At 39.1% G+C, this 19,761-nt stretch overlaps 1 protein-coding gene across 3 annotated transcripts in view; it reads right to left on the bottom strand.

The window, feature by feature from the left end:
* Nucleotides 1-772: 772 nt before the first annotated feature.
* Nucleotides 773-19,761, bottom strand: part of P4HA1 (prolyl 4-hydroxylase subunit alpha 1) — a 33,645-nt gene continuing 14,656 nt past the window's right edge. The window contains exons 7-15 of one of the 3 annotated variants that reach the window (XM_063307479.1): nucleotides 19,401-19,609; nucleotides 19,124-19,300; nucleotides 17,772-17,842; nucleotides 11,353-11,452; nucleotides 9,891-9,944; nucleotides 6,504-6,569; nucleotides 4,020-4,088; nucleotides 2,736-2,832; nucleotides 773-2,100 (exon numbers count right to left, since the gene is read on the bottom strand). In XM_063307479.1, the coding sequence (XP_063163549.1) occupies nucleotides 2,030-2,100; nucleotides 2,736-2,832; nucleotides 4,020-4,088; nucleotides 6,504-6,569; nucleotides 9,891-9,944; nucleotides 11,353-11,452; nucleotides 17,772-17,842; nucleotides 19,124-19,300; nucleotides 19,401-19,609 (914 nt within the window). In that variant the 3' untranslated portion in view covers nucleotides 773-2,029. Of the gene's footprint in view, nucleotides 2,101-2,735; nucleotides 2,833-4,019; nucleotides 4,089-6,503; nucleotides 6,570-9,779; nucleotides 9,838-9,890; nucleotides 9,945-11,352; nucleotides 11,453-16,283; nucleotides 16,355-17,771; nucleotides 17,843-19,123; nucleotides 19,301-19,400; nucleotides 19,610-19,761 lie in introns of all 3 variants that reach the window. The other 2 variants (XM_063307478.1, XM_063307481.1) reach the window with 2 other exon arrangements.

Raw genomic sequence — 19,761 nt, 5'->3', positions numbered from 1 at the left:
ATTCTTCTCTAGGGCTGTACTCAGAAGACAGAAAATGTTCTGCAAATATATAGTAAACTCCAGCAAATAAAGGCTGATGGACTTTGTTGTTCTTGCAGTGTCATGAACTAAGCTCCCTTCTCCCAATCCCTGAAGCAGTTTGCACTAAAAAAAGGCTTAATCAGCTGGGGTGTGGAAAACCCAGATAAATACAGTTTATTTTAGAAACAGAAAATGGAACCACTGGGACTCAAGAGGAACTGTGAAAGCATTTGTTTCACTATGTTTTGGTGCATTATCTGAATTACAAAGATGGGAGAACTCACTTCATGGCTAAAATCTGTATTATATGTTGCTTTCAGAGGTATCTGCAGGAGGTGGTAAAAAAGGTCAAGATAGTGGTCATTATCATACAGTTGCCATCTAGACTTTTTTTTACACCCTCCCCTCAACACCTCTGTTTGTCTTTTACCTGATCTGGCTATTTTTCAAGTATGAAAATGCAGCAGCATTAATGGATATAAGAGTCATTTTTCCTTCAAACTTCACTCAACACTGAATGATTTTACTTAAAAATGCAGCTTGTTGCAATTTGGGAAAGCGAGCCTTATTTGATCGTCATGCTACAGGGCCAAGGTCATATTTACTGCTCCTAGATGAATCTTGGATTAAGTTGGAAGGCCTTAGAACTAAGTAAGTTCAAGTGAAGCAAGAGGTTCTTCTCAGTGGTTCAGCACAACAGCTTCTGCTGTTTAGAAATACTGATTTAACAACTACTGAAAATCAATGTACATGAAATTATTAATCATCCCTCTTTATTCAGCTGTAACTCTTAGAAAGATTAAGAGAGCTAAAAACTCTTAGTGGAGGCCTCTACAAAAACATTGAATAAAATCTGAAATGGAAAAATAGAGCTTGTGTGTATGTATATATATAAGCTTTTCAGAATTATGTGTGCTAAATACTTCAGACACCATCCTGTGTGAGCAGAGACTTAGTTTAAAGACTTGCATCAGAGACAACATGCACCTGGGGTTCACAACATAACCATTCTCCACACCACAAAAAAACTTTCAAAAGATTTAGTATTATAAATATATTGTCTTTTTCACAAAGCCCCTCCGTTGGAAAATAAAGTTTGGTATTGTTGGTATGGAAGTATACGTTTTATCATACAATGATTTCATACAAATTCAGACTCCCTAAATAAGGCACAGTAATTGGTGTTTAAGTCAAAACTGATCTTGTTTCCATGCCTTCATGGGGATTATTATTCATTATAAACAAAAAGCAGCAGTACATTTTAAATTATAATGTTGAATCACAACGAAATTTTAAAAGATGAGTCATACCTTTAAAAAAAAGTCATTTTCTACCACCCTCCCCGCAAAGGTATCCTCCAGCATCTGCAGCTGCAGAAAAAGAGGAACCGCAGTTCTGTTCAAGCCATTTACGTGTGCACAATTAATGGCCCATTTCTTCGAATCAGCTCAATTTATTTGTGAGGCGTAAGAAAAAAATACATTTGGGGAGGAATCTGTGTCTGAAGTTTTATGGCACTGGTAAAACCAGCCAGGAACAGGCAATTTGAAGTTAAGGCCCAGGATCTTAACTTTGAGTAGAACCTCTGAAGTCAATCCGATCAGGCTTATAAGCTCTTAGGACAGTTTTACAGAAGTGGTCAGGCATTCAAAACAGAAGAAACAGAAGCAGACGTGATATATAATATCTTACCATCCAAGCAAAGTCCTTGACAGATGATGAAAAGTTCATATATCCATCCTGCTTTCTCCACAAGTTTTGTGTCTCTACAGAAGGATCTTTTAGCCATGGCATTTGACGGACATTAGAAATCAAATATATTTCTCGATAAAAACATTTAAATGGGTATATTTGCAAAAATACTTTGTCCATAGATAAAATATTTGTCCATAGATTGGCACTGGAAACAAAAGTTGGTGTGGAGTATTAGTGTAAACTATCAGTGTTAATCAAGGCAATGAAGAAGGGAAACGTAATTTGCACTAAAAAAAATAAAAGGGGATTGGTATCATTCAGACTCTGATAAGGCACACGGTCTTCGAAACTCTTGCCCACGCTCATGGATCCATTTATTGGAGACTAAAAAAAAAGAAGAAAAGGATATATTTATTAGTTCATTAAATTTTCATCCTGATTTTTCTTCAGAAGCTCAAGGCAGTGTGTACAGCATTTGTTCCTCCAATTTTCCCCACCAACTTTTCCCTACAGCAACTAGTTAAAGAGGTAGGTTGGGCTGAAAGTGGTGGCAGACCCAAAATTAGATAGTGAGCTTTCATGGTTGAGGGTGGACACGAACCTGGTTCTCCCCAGTCCTAGTCCAAAACCATAACCATTTCACCATACTGGTAATCCACACCTGGTTATAGTTAATGAACAATCTAACCATAAAAGTATCATGATAAATTGTATCATACTTATTATTGGGATGAGGAGAATTAGGGTGCTAAGCTCTGGCCATATCTTAGGTGTCATACTCCACCCCCAATCCATTTCCACACAGCCCACGTCACAAGATGTGGACTAAACAACTTCACTGCTTGCAATGGGAGAAAGCAAAATAAAAACAAAAGCATGCAAGTGTGTTTCCATTCTGACAACCCCCCACCCCCTGTAGAGTGTTTAGTAAGTCCTTTTACTTGGGACATTTCAAGGACGTTCCATATAGGATTTAAAACGTGACTACCAAAATCTTGTCTTTCAAATTTCATACATACCCCATTTGTTTCCAACTAATACTGGACATGCGGCATGCCTGGTGCTGTAGTCTCCTTCACCACTTGGAAAAAGATTGTACCAAAATACCGCCGTTCCCTGATAAAACACAAAGTAGCAGCAATTCATTCCATGGTTAACGTCTGAAAAATGCAAGACAAAAGAGGGCGTACAAAAAGTAAATACTCTCCAAGTGGCCAAAAGGATGTGGCAAAGCACCGTCCATCACCCCCTGCCTTGGTTTCTAGTATTCCTCAAATGCTACATTTCAGGGGGTATGCAAAATATGGGTAGTCCTCAGTTAACAACAGTAACTGGGACCGGACTTTCCATCGCTAAGCGATGCAGTCATAAAGCGTGACATCATGTGACAGCATCGCTTAGCAATGGCAATCCCGGCACTCCCCATTGCTATCATTAACCGAATCCCGCCAAGCTGTTAGGCAAGGACCCACCCCAATTCAAGCCATTCCTGCCTTGGTCCCTCCCAGCCCCGAGCCTCAGTAAGGTAAGGGACTTTATTTATTTATTTAGTTTATTTAGTTTATTCGATTTCTACAGCCGCCCATCTCAAAAAGTGACTCTGGGCGGCTTCCTCTGGGACTGCCTCCTCTTCAACTCCCCCCACCTGCCTACCTCTCCCCCATTTCTGCCCTTTTGGCCACCCTGTACTCCACCACCTCTGCCAGCCCTGTGCTCCCTGGGCTCCACTGGCCCTGCCATCCTGCCAGCCCCAGCTGACCTCCACCATCTTCTTCCTCCCGTGCTGACGAGGCATGCCCGGCCTGGCCCTTAGTGAGGCAGCTGCTGGCCGCACAAGGCCTTCTTCCCGAGGACACATGCCACCTTGTCCAAATTGTGTGTGGCTGTCTCGTGAGGCTTTGGAAGCAAGGTGCTGGACAGCAGGGCTGGCAGAGGCGGCGGAGTGCAAGGTGGCCAAAAGGGCACAGATGGGGAGGAGATAGGTGGGGTGGGGAGAGCTGAACAGCCCCTGCAATCATAAATGCGGGCGGGCTGCCAAGTGCCCGAATGTTGATCATGTGACCACGGGGGTGCGGCAACAACTGTAACTTCGGGAACTGGGCATAACTACATTCATTCACCATTCATTAATGAGACCTAATAGCCTGCAGCTGTCCTGTTTCCTCTAAAGGTGTTACTTCCAAAACCCAACTCTACCTTTCTGTCTTGATTCTTAGCCAAAAGGAAAAGACACCAGAACCTTTATGAGGTAAGTGGATGGAATGGTCAGGCATGGTCACCTTATGTGCACACCTTCTACTTACCTTCTTTGGCCAAACACTAGCTCCAACTTCAGGGAATACGGTTGCTCCTCCTGCTGCCACATCACTCATCTGAAAAGGAGAAAGAGACTATCCATTGACAACTCTCTTTTGACCATAATCAGAAAGTAACCCCACAAGTTCCACCAATGATCTGGTAAACAAGTAGGCAGAGTTTTGATGGCACCAAATTATTTATGCTAATTGAAAGAAAACAACATTCAAAGACAGCAAAAGGCTCCAAAAATTCTTCACTTGGGAAGGTGGCAAATATAGTTCAGTCTCCATAGGGATACATACCGTATATGCTGACCATATGCAGCTGATGGAAACTGTATTGTTGGGTTATTGACCAAGGAAAAAGCCTCTGAGATTGTGATGGAAAACTCAAAGGAAATGTTTGCCCCATGCACATTTACTCTAAAGAAGACAAATTCCATGTTGGGGAAATCAGGAGGGAAGGAATAAAAAAAAAGAAAACCACCAAGGTCCAATGTCTTTGTAAAGTTTATGATATAACCTGATTTGGTGTATTTTGCACTTTTGTGATGGGCATAAAAATGTTGTAAGACTACAAAAGGGGCAAAAAATGATAATGAATCGTCTGAAACAACAACGTAATGAGGAAAAAGTGAACAAAGGTGAATGAAAGGGGACATGACAGTTATAAAGAAAGTCAATCAAGAGGTATTTTTTCCATTTTCTCAAGTCAAGAACTGAGATCTTCCAATGAAGCTGAGTGATAGGAGATTCAGGACAGGCTAAAGGAAGTGCTTATGAGACTATCAATGGCCCCTTCTTATGAATACCTCCAATATCAGAGCCAATATGACTTCCAATACCTACTTGCTGAAAAAAACATATAATCTGTATAACGACCAAGTAGCAACAGTAAGAACAGACCACGGAACAACGGACTGGTTTAAGATTGGGAAAGGAGTATGGCAGGGCTGTATACTCTCACCCTACCTATTCAACTTGTACGCAGAACACATCATGCGACAAGCTGGGCTTGAGGAATCCAAGGCTGGAGTTAAAATCTCTGGAAGAAACATTAACAATCTCAGATATGCAGATGATACCACTTTGATGGCTGAAAGCGAAGAGGAACTGAGGAGCCTTATGATGAAGGTGAAAGAAGAAAGTGCAAAAGCTGGCTTGCAGCTAAACCTCAAAAAAACCAAGATTATGGCAACCAGCTTGATTGATAACTGGCAAATAGAGGGAGAAAATGTAGAAGCAGTGAAAGACTTTGTATTCCTAGGTGCAAAGATTACTGCAGATGCTGATTGCAGTCAGGAAATCAGAAGACGCTTAATCCTTGGGAGAAGAGCAATGACAAATCTCGATAAAATAGTTAAGAGCAGAGACATCACACTGACAACAAAGGCCCGCATAGTTAAAGCAATGGTGTTCCCTGTAGTAACATATGGCTGTGAGAGCTGGACCATAAGGAAGGCTGAGCGAAGGAAGATCGATGCTTTTGAACTGTGGTGTTGGAGGAAAATTCTGAGAGTGCCCTGGACTGCAAGAAGATCCAACCAGTCCATCCTCCAGGAAATAAAGCCAGACTGCTCACTTGAGGGAATGATATTAAAGGCAAAACTGAAATACTTTGGCCACATAATGAGAAGACAGGACACCCTGGAGAAGATGCTGATGCTAGGGAGAGTGGAAGGCAAAAGGAAGAGGGGCCGACCAAGGGCAAGATGGATGGATGATATTCTAGAGGTGACAGACTCGTCCCTGGGGGAGCTGGGGGTGTTGACGACCAACAGGAAGCTCTGGCGTGGGCTGGTCCATGAAGTCACGAAGAGTCGGAAGCGACTAAACGAATAAACAACAACAGGAGGAAATCTTTTGCTCATGCTTCCTTGATGGGTTTCCCAGAAGCGTTTGGCTGGTCACCATGCTAACAGAATAATGGCTTAGTGCACAGCACAATGGTAAACCAAATGTTTCACAAGAAGGAAGTTCTAAATCGTCAATTAAAAGTTAAAACTGAAGTCTTGCACTGTGGAAAATGTGGCTTTCTGCTTGACAGACTTCGGAGAAATGCTATCAGTTAGAGTTGACAGCCTTAATTAAATGTACCAATGCTCTGACTCAGAATATGTCTACCAGCATAGTCTGATACACACTGCGCTGGATGGGACAACCTTTGATTTGATCAAGCACACCTACTGTGTTCTTACAGGATATTTACAATAAAGAGTGTCTAGCTAGGGACACAGTTTTTACAAAATCAGTCCATTCCTTTTACTATAAAAATGTAACTCATGATGTACTGTAACATACACAATGTTTCTCCCAAATTGCTCACTGTGCACTGTATAAAACACTTGTACTTCTATGGTGTCATAACTTAAATTGGAAAAATACAAAAAACTCTGTGTATTCTTCAGCAACTCATATTTTCTCTCTCATTGAGATGAATTCCTTGGCTGCATTATGAGTTTGGACATCCTAATGTCTTATCTTACTTACATAGAATAGCCACGTAGCAATTCTATTGCCTGTACCCAGTTCTTTAAAGGCATCTGGTTCATCTTTCTGTGTTCAAAGACATAGATGGTGTTATAATATGAGTAAAACAACAATGGCACACAGAAGAAACACTTCTGAATATAATTCTTCTTGGAATGTATGAAAGGGAAGAAAAAACCATAGCAGGGTTTTCTCCTTGAAGTTAAAATTTTTCTATTCAGGTAATAAATCTTTTGACTAGCTGGATGATATAGTTAGAACACAAAATTCTTAAGGCACAAAGCATGTTTTTGTTATTCCTGAACATTAGGGAAATCTGTTTAAGTGTACCACTTACTTGTTGAAAGCTCTCTTCTTTTTAGGGTTGGATAAGAGAGCCTGTGTTCATGAAGTTGACCAGCAACTTTTTTGGACCCCCCCCCCACAATGCCCAAACCAACAATGCCAGAGATATTTAGCAACATCCTATGCATTTTTGTTGTCTTTGCCCAAGGTCACTGAAATGTTTCACTTTTTGGCAACCTCATAAAATTCCAGCCATACTGAGCCACTACACTGTTAATGCCTGTTACAGAGCATGGATAATCTTCTACCAGATGTTATACCCTAATTTTCCTATTTTACAAGATCTGATGTGTTTTGGAGAATTCATTATGCAATTATCGTTAATCATCGCCTGCTGACATTGTTAAACCCAGTTCAATTTGCCAAATTTGACTGGATGTACAGTCAGACTAGAAAAGTTGCTGTGATATGAAGTCTACTTAAGGTACTACTATTCCAATACCACAGGCATACTACTCTAAGAAATGCTACTCTAAAGCACAGGAGCTTTTTCAGAAAGCCCACGAAGAAGCAGGAATCAGTAAATGGGGCTGGCATATGCGAATCTCTTTGTGCACAAACCATTTCCAGTGTGCCAGTTCCTATGAAGCAACCTCTCCTACATCCAAAAATAATTTAAAGAAATCCAGACAACAAGGGATTGTTTGCTGTCCACCAACTACAATTCAAGTCAACCAAATACCTAAATTGTACTTGATAGCTTAAGCAAGTTACGCCAATGCAACAGAATGTCTTTCAGCCTAGAATTACAAGATAAACTTTTTCATGCTGGTGAAACCTAATTACTTTCATATGCACATGTTTCAAATAGTCTGCAGTGCTTCTTCCATAAGTACTATTAAGTAATGCAATGACTTCCAGCCCTATGCTCAACTTAAATGGCAGATCTTATCTTTAAATGGCTTGGAACCACCTCATCTTCAGGAAACACTTCTCTATGAATACTTTCCGGGACAGAACTTCATTTGAAGCCCTCCGCTAGTGGGAGAGAAACGTTTTAGGGGTGGCTTATTATTATACATTCATCTCGGAGGTTTGACACCTGCACTCTAATATGTTTGGAACCAGACTTAGACCTTCTATTCACTATTTCTTAATCTTTAATTGTTTTAGAAGCTAGAGGTAGTCCTCAACTTATGACCATTTGTTTAGCAACTGTTCAAAGTTACGACAGTGCTGGAAAAAGTAACTTACGACAGTCCTTGCACTTATCACCCTCGCAGTGTCCCTGCAGTCACATGATCAAAATTTGGGTGTTTGGCAACCGCCACGTATTTATGACAGCTGCAACATCCCGGGGTCACGTGATTGCCATTTGCGACCTTCCCAGTTGGCTTCCAACAAGCAAAATCAATGGGGAACCATGTGATTCGCTGAAGAACCATGTGGTTCGCTTAAACAACTGCCGCAAAAATATAGCAAAATCAGGTGCGGTCATGTGATGCCTCGCTTAATGACTGCACCACTTAATGACAAATTTTTCAGTCCCTGTTGTAGTTATAAGTCGACAACTACCTGTATAGAAGCTGGGGTATCTTTTGATTCATGACATTTCAGCTGATGATGATTTATTACATTTATCTTCTACTACCAGTTTTAACACTGACTTTACATTTTATGGTTTTCTTTCTTATGAATCACTATTTTACAGTAAGTAATCCTGACAAATTCTGTTAGTGGCTGGAATAAAAATTCCATTAAATAAATAAAATATTAAAATGAAATAAATTGGGCACTATGTAGCATAGTGGAATTTACAACATAACACTGTAGAAATTCATAGGTGCACTGCAAAAATATTAGGGCAGAAATTAAATTCATGCATGAACACAAAAATGTACAGTATACAGTATTGCAAGTTAATATACTGTTGATTTGGAAAGTACATCAGAGGTTTTTAAGCAACAGAGTGAATCAAAGTTTTATCTTGTGTTAAGGCAAGAATTTTTTAATTACTTCTGAGAGGTTGATTCAAGAAAAATGTTAATTGAAAAAGTTACTTTACACAAGTGCTCAGTAAATCACCATCTGAATTTATCCACAACATTTGGATTAAAAGAAAGCTCACCAAGCTTCACCAAGAAAAAAATGCAAATAGGCATTAAAAATGCAGATATACTGACACTTCAAAATCATTTGACTTTTTTGATCAAGCACTAAACCAGGATTACAAACTGTGATTGTTTTAATGAGCTAAATTTGATACAATAAATATAATTAAAAACAAAAAAGCTCACCACTCATCTACATGCCACTGATACTACAAGATAAAACTGCTTTATCATTGTTCCAAATGGTTCAGCCATCTTTTTCTGTAAAGCAGTTTCTATGAAATGACACTTTTAATTCTTTCCTTCACTTAATAGTTAATTGCAATTTTTATTGTTCAAATGGTGGTTTAGGAGGCTTGATCCATTCAGATGGATTAGATAACTCCCCAAATTTAACACAGATGTACAGGTAGTCCTCACTTAATGACTACAATTGGGACCGGAATTTCAGTCACTAAGCGATGCAGACATTAAGCGAATCCGATCCGATTTTAGAACCATTTTTGCGGTGGTCATTAAGCAAATCACATGGTCATTAAGTGAACCACATGGTTGCTAAGTGAATCACGCAGTTCCCCATTGATTTTGCTTGCCAGAAGCTGGCTGGGAAGGCTGAAAATGGCAATCATGTGACCGTAGGACACTGCGACGGTCGTAAATGTGAGCTGGTTGCCAAGCAGCCAAATTGCAATCATGTGACCATGAGATGCTGTGATGGTTGTAAGTGCAAGGACTGGCCCTAAGTCGTTTTTCAGTGCCATTGAAAGTCCAAACCACCGCTAAACAAATAGTCATTAAGCGAGGACTATCTGTAAGACCTTTTTGCCAGTGCCCAAAAAGCCTAAGTTTTGCAAAAATTTCTCTTCACCCATCATTTTACTTGCCCGAGCAAAGTCATAGTGGGGCTCATATTGTCCTCCCACTCCATAATTTGCTACCTGGAAAAAAGAAACACAGCACATAAGAAGCACAGAGGCAAACAAAGACTTACCCTTCCAAAATCAAAATGAGGCTCGTACTGGCCTCCTACTCCATAGTTGGCTACCTATAGTAGAAGAAGCATAAAGACCCAGTAAAACATCTAAGGTGTGATCTCATACATTTCCTTCATTTTTAGAGGGAAATTTGGCTGAAAGACAGTAGAACAGGTTAAGTCTTCAGCGTGAAGAAGTCTCCCTAAAGCAAGGTTTCTCAACCTTGGTTTCTCAGCCAGCCAGGAATTCTGGAAGTTGAAGTCCACACCTCTTAAAGTTGCCAAGTTTGAGAAACCCTGCCCGAAAGTGATGCACTGGCGACTGCAAAAGCTGAAGCATGCTCTATTCAGCAGCGCTGCAGACTTGAGTAGACTTGCAAATAACACACAAACACAACAATCTGAACATTTTATTTCAGCTGTCTTTACAGATGCAAACTTACAGTACTGAAACACTTAATATGGAAGGTTTTGTTTTTATTCTTTGAACTTCACTCACCATAAAGTTCAAATTCTGAACTGGGTTTGATTATACATTTAAGGGTTGGCATCAACTAAATTCTGTATTTTTAAAAAAAAAAAATGAAAATCACTTTAGGAGAAGTTTCAGGGGCAGTATAAAATGAATTTTTGCTGTTTTGCCTTCTTTTTCCTCTAAGAAAAGAACAAGAAAAACACAAAACTGATGAGTCAAACAGGTTCACCTGTGATGAAGAGAGCCAGTCTGGTCTAGTGGTTAAGGTGCTGGGCTAGAAACCAGGAGTCTGTGAGTTCTAGTCCCACCTTAGGCACGAAAGCCGGCTGGGTGACCTTGGGCTGCCCAATTCGGTGCAATGTAGACTAGCCTCCTCATGGTGCACCCCGGGCAACGTGACTTGTCACGGCTAAATAGTCTACACATCTGGCTGCTGGACCTCACAAGGATTTCCCAGCAAGAAAAAAAGCAGCATGAACATGTACTGCTATGCCATACAATTAAAAAAACCCCTGTGATGAGTATCATATATTTAGAGCAGCCTTTCTCAACTTTTTGACCCTGGAGGAACCCTTGAAATATTTTCCAGACCTCAAGGAACCCCTGCTCATTCAGGCTCACATATAGGCCAAAAGTTACAAAATTATTACATTCGTTTCATGGGTAGGCCTATACACACACACACACACACACACGCATGCATTAACAGTCTTCTTAAACTAAAAATAAAGAACGAAACTTACCTCTTTAACGTGAAGTTGCCCAAATTTGAAATAATGTTTTAAATAAATAGTGATCTCCCAGGGACTCCCTAGTGACCTCTTGCAGAACCCCAGGCTTCTGAGAAACCCTGATTTAGGCAATGCCAATGAAATACAAGATTAGGGCTATGTAACAATGAAGACAAGATCCTCAACTTACAAAAAGTGTGGGGATTGGGCATGTAGGTGTTTGTTCTTTAATCCTTCTTGAAGTCACATACTTTTATTTACTTTACAAACTTACCTGGAGCTCTTCTGCTGTGGAAACATCCAAGCCTGTTAGATCCTGTATCCTTGCATTTATACGTGCCACTACGGGGTTTTCATATCCAGAGAGCCAGGCACTAAAAATGAAATTAGAATATTATTCCTGAACAGTAAGGTTCGGGTATTAATTTTCATGACCAATCAGAAACTATTTTTAATTGTGCAAGAAGTCTTTAAGATGTAACCTAAATGTGATATACAAGACGTATTTTTAACTCTGCACCCTGTTTCACATTTAATGTGATTCAGTCTCCTTTAGCTAGAGGACATCCGTGATTAAGCAGAAAAAATGCCTTCTGAGTCCAGCATTAGATAGCATGATCTCCACTACATTGCAAAAGGATTTTGTGACCCTTTGGAGAAAGTATATTCTGTGATGAAGGTATTATTTTCTGTATGGGATTTCTGGTGTAACATGAATGGAGTAAATGAGTGAACCCAGGATCCCATATGTTGCATGCCATATGTTGCATTAGTCTACTGAACAACACAGTATCTTCACTGTGAACTATACTGGAAAGGGAAAAAACATTACTTAACTATCTACTCCTTATCCAATTCTTATCATAATTGCCACCTCTCTATTGAAAGCTATGAAGCAAACTTTCTTTTCTCTCTTCTTTTTCTTTTCCTTGAACACTAAATATATGGATTAGCTGCTCAACCAGCTGTGAAAATAAAGACATCTCTCCTTGGCTATGAAAATAAAGATGCCTCCCCAGATAAGCATTCTGGAAAGAAGTATCTGAAAGTATCTGCACACCTATATAAATATTCACAACCACCTCAATGATTGGATTGACTAAATCCTGTTTTGTGCTTGTGAGATGTCTGTAAGTGGCTGAGTACTTTTAATAAACAACTACTTTTTTTTAGTTCCACATTGCAGAGAGACTTGGATGTGAGCTTTTGGCAGAACATCCTACAGTCACCTCAAACCATTTCACTGATCTTTACTTGTACTTACTTGTAGGTAGTGGTTAAGATTGTAGCAGTATTTATACATGTATATTCAATCACTGATTTCCATTTATAGTTAAGATTAGAATGACAGGGAATATTGTTTTAAGCAGAGAAGTATATAGTCTCTTCTCTACTTAAAAAGCAGGGTCCACAAAAAGTATTAATTTATATGGGGAAAAACTGACATCACAGCTATATATGGAACTTTCTGTGGAAAGTTTGTCTTTATTCCTGACCAACCACTGCCTTCTCTGATGAAAGCAGGGTCTTTTCTTTAAAAGAAAGTGTTTTAGTCTGAAGTGCTCTTGTTTCAGATCACCCTTTTCAAAGCTAGGTTTTATGCTACTGAAGCTGTTCTTTGTTTGTATTTTCTTTTCATTACTCTGCTTATAGCACTTCTCCAGCAACTAGGAACTGATAAAAAAAATATTTCAAGATGTGGAAGCTATACTTGTCAGATGTATGCTTGCATATTGCTGTTAAAAGCAGAGGACTCCTATGTAAAATGGGATGGCAATGTTTGTTGCCTTATATCTGATAATCTAGTATCACCAATGACCATGTATTCTGGGGTGTACATTTCAAAAAGACTGAATGACCCAAAGCTGCAAGTGAACCCAGCGTTACTTTTACAAGTCATCAGCGACCACTGAAGCATTGGAGAAATTCAACACATTCTGCTGGTTTGGAAGAATTAAGTCGTATCTTTACTCCAGCGGATCTACTGTCTTCCTTTCCATAGGATCACAAGAAATCTCTAATCAAGAGTAACAGAGTATGATCCAACAGAGATTACAGAATCTCCAAGAGTATGGAGGAAATGTAGTTGAACATTTACCAAACATAGAATGACTTTTTTAAAATGCTCAGTTAATGCACTTGTTAGTATGCTGCTGGCACATTGTTAGTGTATTGTTAGTATATGAAACAAAGCAGACAAAAAATGAATTTCCTACAACAAAACAAGATGAAATTACATCAAGCGTTATCAACAAGATTTATCTCCTAAAGAGGGACGTTAAGTTTATAACAACCAAGATGTTTATAGAAATGAATATGGAGTACACTCCATGTTTAACCAATGAACAGCTTGTGCACTGTACTCGGGCCTCCTGGTTGATCTATCATGGTGATAGTTCAATACCTCCTAGCAACTAACCTTTAAAAAATGAATGTTTTCTCACACTACTCCTTTCTTACAGAGAACAAAATAAGATAGCTCCAGCAATTGTATTTCCATCTGGTTTGGAGGCTGTAGTGCCTCGGACAGGAAGTCTGTGCAGAGGGTGGTGAGGGCAGCAGAGAGGATACTTGGGGTCTCACTGCCTCTCATCCAGGATATAGCATGTGCACGCTGTCTGCCCAGAGCTCGAAATATCGTCAGTGACTCCTCCCATCCTCATCATGGCCTGTTTTCTTTGTTACCCTCTGGGAAAAGGTTCCGCTGCATCCAATGTAGAACAGCCAGATTGGGTAATAGCTTTGTCCCCCAGGCTATTAGACTCCTGGATACTCAACAAGTTTTTTCTTTAAGTGGAATGTGGAATGTGTAAAGAATGTATATTTTATAGTAATTATGGTATTTTTATTTTAGTGTCTGATTGTGTTTGTGAGCCAACTGCAACGAAATTTTGTTTTATTATGCACTTGGTGTATAGTGCATACTGGAATGACAATAAAGCTATTCTATTCTATTCTGTTCTGTTGGGCATCAGCAACCTACAATTTGTCCATCCACAGTGTATACTCAAAAGTCAGTCCCATCCATTTAAATAGGATTTGCTCCCAGTATATCTGTACGGGAGTGTAATTCAACGTACGGCCCTGGCACAATGGGGAAGAGCAATAGGCCAAGCAGAGAACTGGCTTTCTAAATTACTCTGGTATTGCATTGACTACTGACCTGCTTTTAGACTCACTTTAAAGTACTGGTTATTACATTCACAAAGTGCTAAATAACTGGATCTGACTTACATCAAAGAGCACCTTACCCCATATGAACCTTCACATGCTCCCTGTGTGCATTTGGAAGCAGTCTGGTTTCAATCCTGCTTCAATCAGTGAATATCTGGATATGATACAACACTTTCCTGATAAAGCTGTTACACAGGAAGCCTCCCTATTACTAGCTTGTTAGCTCCACTTACTCACTACTGCTTCAACCTACATTACCCCAGAAATTGTGAGGTCCTGTTGCAGGCCAACTTGAGTGTTCTTTTGGCCAAAAGGAAAGTGAAAAACTACTTGAAATATAAGTTTATTACACTGTTTCTCTGTGGTGGTATATGTCACCTTCCTTCCCATCTTACAGTTACTGTAAGATGTACTCCCCATCTTATAGAACTGAACCTTACAGTTCAGTCTTAAATGCCTATCTTAAAAGTTTGAGCTGCTTAATGGCTTCATTTCATCAATTTTATATCCTATTTCCTTCTCCAGAAAACTAAATCAACACATTTCATTTCAGCTCAAAGTATTGGAAGGTAAAATGTCTTCTCCGTATCTCTTCAAAAAGTAATGCTAGCTAAATATTATCAAGTGCTGTTATATATTTCATGTGCTATAAATATTTCATCTGAAAAGTTTTGAATTTAAAGTCCAGTGTAAATAGTCATAACTATGTTTCAGTTCTTCCAATTTCAAATAAACCAATATTCAACAGACCTGTATACCTTTCTCTGTCACTGCAATTATGAATGTTACTTTTCACTCTTTTCAAGAATCCACAATTCTATTGAAAATGTCTAAAATTCTATTACTAAGAAGGGATCTTATAAAACACTTCAACAGTATTATCTAAATGCTGTCTCCCCAGATGTAAAAAAAGTTTACTTAAAGAGAAGTAGGAGTTTCAGGAGAGAATGAACTGGATTTCTTAGAAGCATACATCCTTAGTGGCATCTTGCAGAAATTTGGGCTAGACTGACTAAATTATTCTGGTACAGCACATAGCTTGGCTCAGAATGCTGGGCCAATTTATACAGCCTGCCACATACTTCCGAATGAACAGCAGTCCTGTCATCAGCAAGGGCATACTATAATACGGAAACTGTTAGCTAGGAAAAATTGACTGGAATGCCTGGGCAAGGAAAGTGGGCTTCTCTTAAAAATAAAAGAGGGAGTTATTTTGGGTTCCTAGTGGGTGGGTTTTTAAAAAAATCAAGGAATTGTTCTAGCATCCAATGCAGCTTCTGCTTTGGAAAGCTTTAGCTCTCAATGTATTGCTGTAATTTTTTTCAATGTATATAGTATTTCACAAAATGACAAAAAAAATCAGATTTAAACTGAACAGTAAAAAACATGAAACAGTAAAAAAATCATGCTCCACATTCAGTGGCTTATTAAAATACCTCCTTGCAAATATTCTGCAGTTGTATTTTTAAAAAAGGTAGCTAAGAATTACATATATTCGGTGCACTTTAAAAATAGATGCTGAACTAGGAATGTCAAGCTATCATTATCACATATGGCTTCCTGTTTGTCATGTGCTTAAGAAGTCTTAAAATTAACACAGATATTGCAACATCATGCTAAAAAGCAAACAGATGGTACAGTATATAGTATAGTCTCCCCAGTCCGGGCACCAGATTGGGCAATTCACATGGACTGTGTTTAAGATGAAACAATTCAATATGTTAGTTTTATTAGGATCATGCAGGGAAGTAATACGCTGGATGCTTAAATACACTGGCTTAAAAAACGCTAAAGCCCCACTGATTCCAATGGAAGGGAGTGAAGGACATGCTTTGACAACTTAATTTGGATTAGCACTTACATCTGAAAGTGTCGTCTTTTAAACATTCCAAACTTTCAATGCCACAAGTGCTAGCAATTCATTTTAAGGCTGTATCTACTGATGAGGCACAGGACCCCACTCCCAACCTTTGACACCAAACACTGATAGAGAAATCCCACAGTAGTTCAGATGTCACAGTCTCCCCTTACCTCTTAGAGACTCTGTAATGTGCTGTGGTCAGTTTCCCAGTCTGAGGGTCATGCACAGTAGCTCGGCTCAGCTACAGAAAGAAAAAGAAAAAAAGAGAAAGGACAAGGGCTCACTCTAGTAGCAAGCTTCTGGGCCAAGCCACAGGCAATTGGGAGGGTTCTGATTGGTCAGGATGGAATGTAATGCTCAGATCAGCAGGAATGCTTAAAGGACTGCAGCAGCTACTGCTACTGCTAAGTCTCAATTTATTTCAATTGGTTTAATCAATTTTGGTTAGATTGTCCTTTCACTTTTTCTTCCCCAAATGGAAAGCTTATGCAAGCCACTTGTATCTGCCAAGTTTCACAGAGAACTTCTTAGGATCCAGAAGCTAAATGCACTTCATCTTTTCAACTGCCTCCAGTTATTCTTTCTTAAAATGTGTGCGCAATGTTAAGCTTTTTTAAAAAAAAAAAATAGGTTACATATTGAAACTTTCTGAAAGGGTATTCTAATAATTGATGGGCCCAGAGGATACACTATAAATATCTGTAAATGTTCTCTCCCCACTAAGAAAACGTTTTCAAATAAAAAGTGGGATATGCATTTAAAATGAAATAAATAAATGGACTGAATTAACAAAATCAAAAAGTCTCGATACATAAACACAACATTTCATTTTGTCTCTATAACAATGTCTGATCAGAACCAGCTGCATTTTAGCCAGAGAGATTGGCAATTCCCAATATAGAAGATATGCTGGAGCTCCACACAACAGCAGGGTAGAATTATTTTACCATTTAAATTATACAAATTGTGTATAAACACATGCAGGGGCTCCCCATTTTCAGTAGTCACATGAGAAACAATTGAGTAATAACTAGTAGCAGTATTAAGAGGAATTCATGTAAGCAAATAGGGTATTTTGAGATTCAAACAGTACATAAATGTATACCAAGCTAAACTTAACAGTATACATGGCTTCAATAAAACCAAACAGGAATTAACCATAAGAAGGGCAATAATATTACAATGTTACAATGGATATACAGAAGCACTTCATATTTTAACATAGAAAGTCCATTTGCAGCCTTGTAAAGACAGCATCTCACTGGTTTTCGTATACAGAAAGTAGAAAACTCTGTAAACAAATTATTGTGCATGCCTATATGATCATGAAAAATATCATTCCAAAACAAAAAGAAGTTAGGTTTTGATGGGAAAACTTTCAAACTACAAGGCAGAAGGCAACGTGAAATCTCTTTGTAAGTTATACCAGGCATATAGAAATAGTCTAGAAACATGCCCTAAAAAATCAAATAACAACAAAACTTCTGGTTACAAGAAGTGTCTGAGAAACTCAGCAGTAACACAGTGTTACAGTGTCTGTGAATAGCACAAACGGCCAGAAAAGTTTTAAGCCAGCTTTTTCTGGCCACTTTCTACACAAACGAGCACCGCAGAAGGTCTTGCTACAAGGACAGGATGTATGGCAAGTAACGTCTTACCTTTTGCTAATTCTGTAATGTGCGGTCTCCAAGACTCCCGTTACGGGGTTTGAAATGGTGGCTCGCCTCAGCTGTGAAGCGAACCAATCAAAATAGTTGCATTACAATGTATATATTGCATCACATTAATCCGACCATTCAGAACCTGAGGGCGGAGCCCCAATTCCAGGAGGGTTCTTTTCCACTGAGAAACAAGAACCGCCACCAGCAAACAAGAAATGTGGAATATAAAGCAAATAAAAACAACAATACTAAGCACAATACTGAAATCTTTTGCCAGGCCAAGGCTACATTTTTGTAGTGTGCTAGAAGGAAACAATGTGGGCCTTTTTTGAAGCAGCAAGCCGCTGCACTCTTATTCTGAAGTGGGGAAGTGTTACAGAGTGCAAGTGAGCACTGCACACTCTACTTACCTTTCTGGTGCCCCAAAATAAAAGCAGGGAAAAATCACCCACAGGTATCACTGGGGACAGCCAGCTAAATTAAATCACAACTTCAAACTCACAGACTGCCTTTGGCTGAGCCAGCACATACACAAAACTGCTTACAGAGTGACATGGACAAAGAAAGAGAAGCACGTCAGAAGCCAATCTCAGCATAGTAGGATGGAGCTGCATCGTAAGTTAAATAATGCATCATTTCTAAATTTTCCTTTTTCCAAAGAAAGGGAATCCTTGGGTTCAATTATAAAAGAACTCCTATCTGATACAGGAGACCAGAAGAAAAACTTTACTGACAGCTTTCCAATTCAGAATCTTAAATCCAGGCTTCCTTAAACTTTCAGTAGATGAGAATCTCTTTGAAAAATTCCCTGATATGGTATGGACCAATCAGACATACATTCTAGTAACTCGCTGCATGATGGTTTAGTCACAGAGGAATAAGAATATACACTACTGTATATTCACATATATAATTATCTAATACTATCATTAGAATTACAGTATATCTGAATCTACTATTAGAATTTGTCTTGGCAAAGGGACAGCATAACAAAAATTAAAAATAGTATGAATGGTAGTAATATTTGCCAGTTCACCTATAGTAAAGAACCCTTAAGCTTTTCATTACAGCTTTCCACAACAGCCTTCCAAAGCAAGGCATGCCTAGATTTTACCCAACGTAACTGTTGGACAAGCAACAATTGTTCAGAGAAAATTAGGTCAGACTATTGGTCAATTCATTCTGCTGCTGCCTAACCAGATAATAACATGAAGACGCCATTAAGATTAGGATTGCAAGAGAATATTTAGCATGGCACAGACAGCTGCTATCGAGAAGCAAGAACTGGGGCAAGGGAATCATTCATTGGTAGCATGGTTTAAAGAGTGTGGACAATTTAGATTCTTTACCCTTGGTTTGGAAAGCTCTTTGACAGTTTCTATTTCTTCATCAGAGATTATTTCAAGAAAGCGAACAATCCGAGGACGGTCCCACTCATCCTCTTGTTTGACAGGTCCTAGTATGTACCTCGGGTTCCCATTCCCGTCATAATAACGACAAAACAGTTTCTTTTGTCTTCTAGGAGTCTAAAAGTTTGAAAGGAAGTGTCAAGCGTTAGTAACCCAATGCATACTTTTCATAAACAAATATTCTGTGATAGTGGTATTGCATACAAGGGAGAATTACCATTTTAAGACCTTCACCACGGCACAACATTTCATATTTCTGTCTTTCTGGCAGATAATCTTTGGGAGGCCCTCTTCTCTGAGTTTTAACTTCTTTTCCAGTCTGCTCATCTGTTTCAGCAACAGACTTGTTTGCTTCTTTTTCTTTTTCTTTAGTCATGATGTATTCAAAGTATTTCAGATTTCCATTTGCTCTCTGATGCTCTGGATCTGTTGGAAAAGCATGCAGATGGCTGTTTAGTTCTACTGAGGAAGGCTATTTTTAAGAGATTTTTTTACTTGTTTTTTGAGTTTAGTTGTCACTGCTCAGGCCTGATAAAATCTAAATATATCCCAGGGGACTGGTGACATTTTAAGATGGC

This window comes from Candoia aspera, chromosome 6, assembly GCF_035149785.1.
Source record: "Candoia aspera isolate rCanAsp1 chromosome 6, rCanAsp1.hap2, whole genome shotgun sequence".
Lineage (NCBI taxonomy): Eukaryota > Metazoa > Chordata > Lepidosauria > Squamata > Boidae > Candoia > Candoia aspera.
This window is presented reverse-complemented; position numbering and strand designations above follow the sequence as displayed.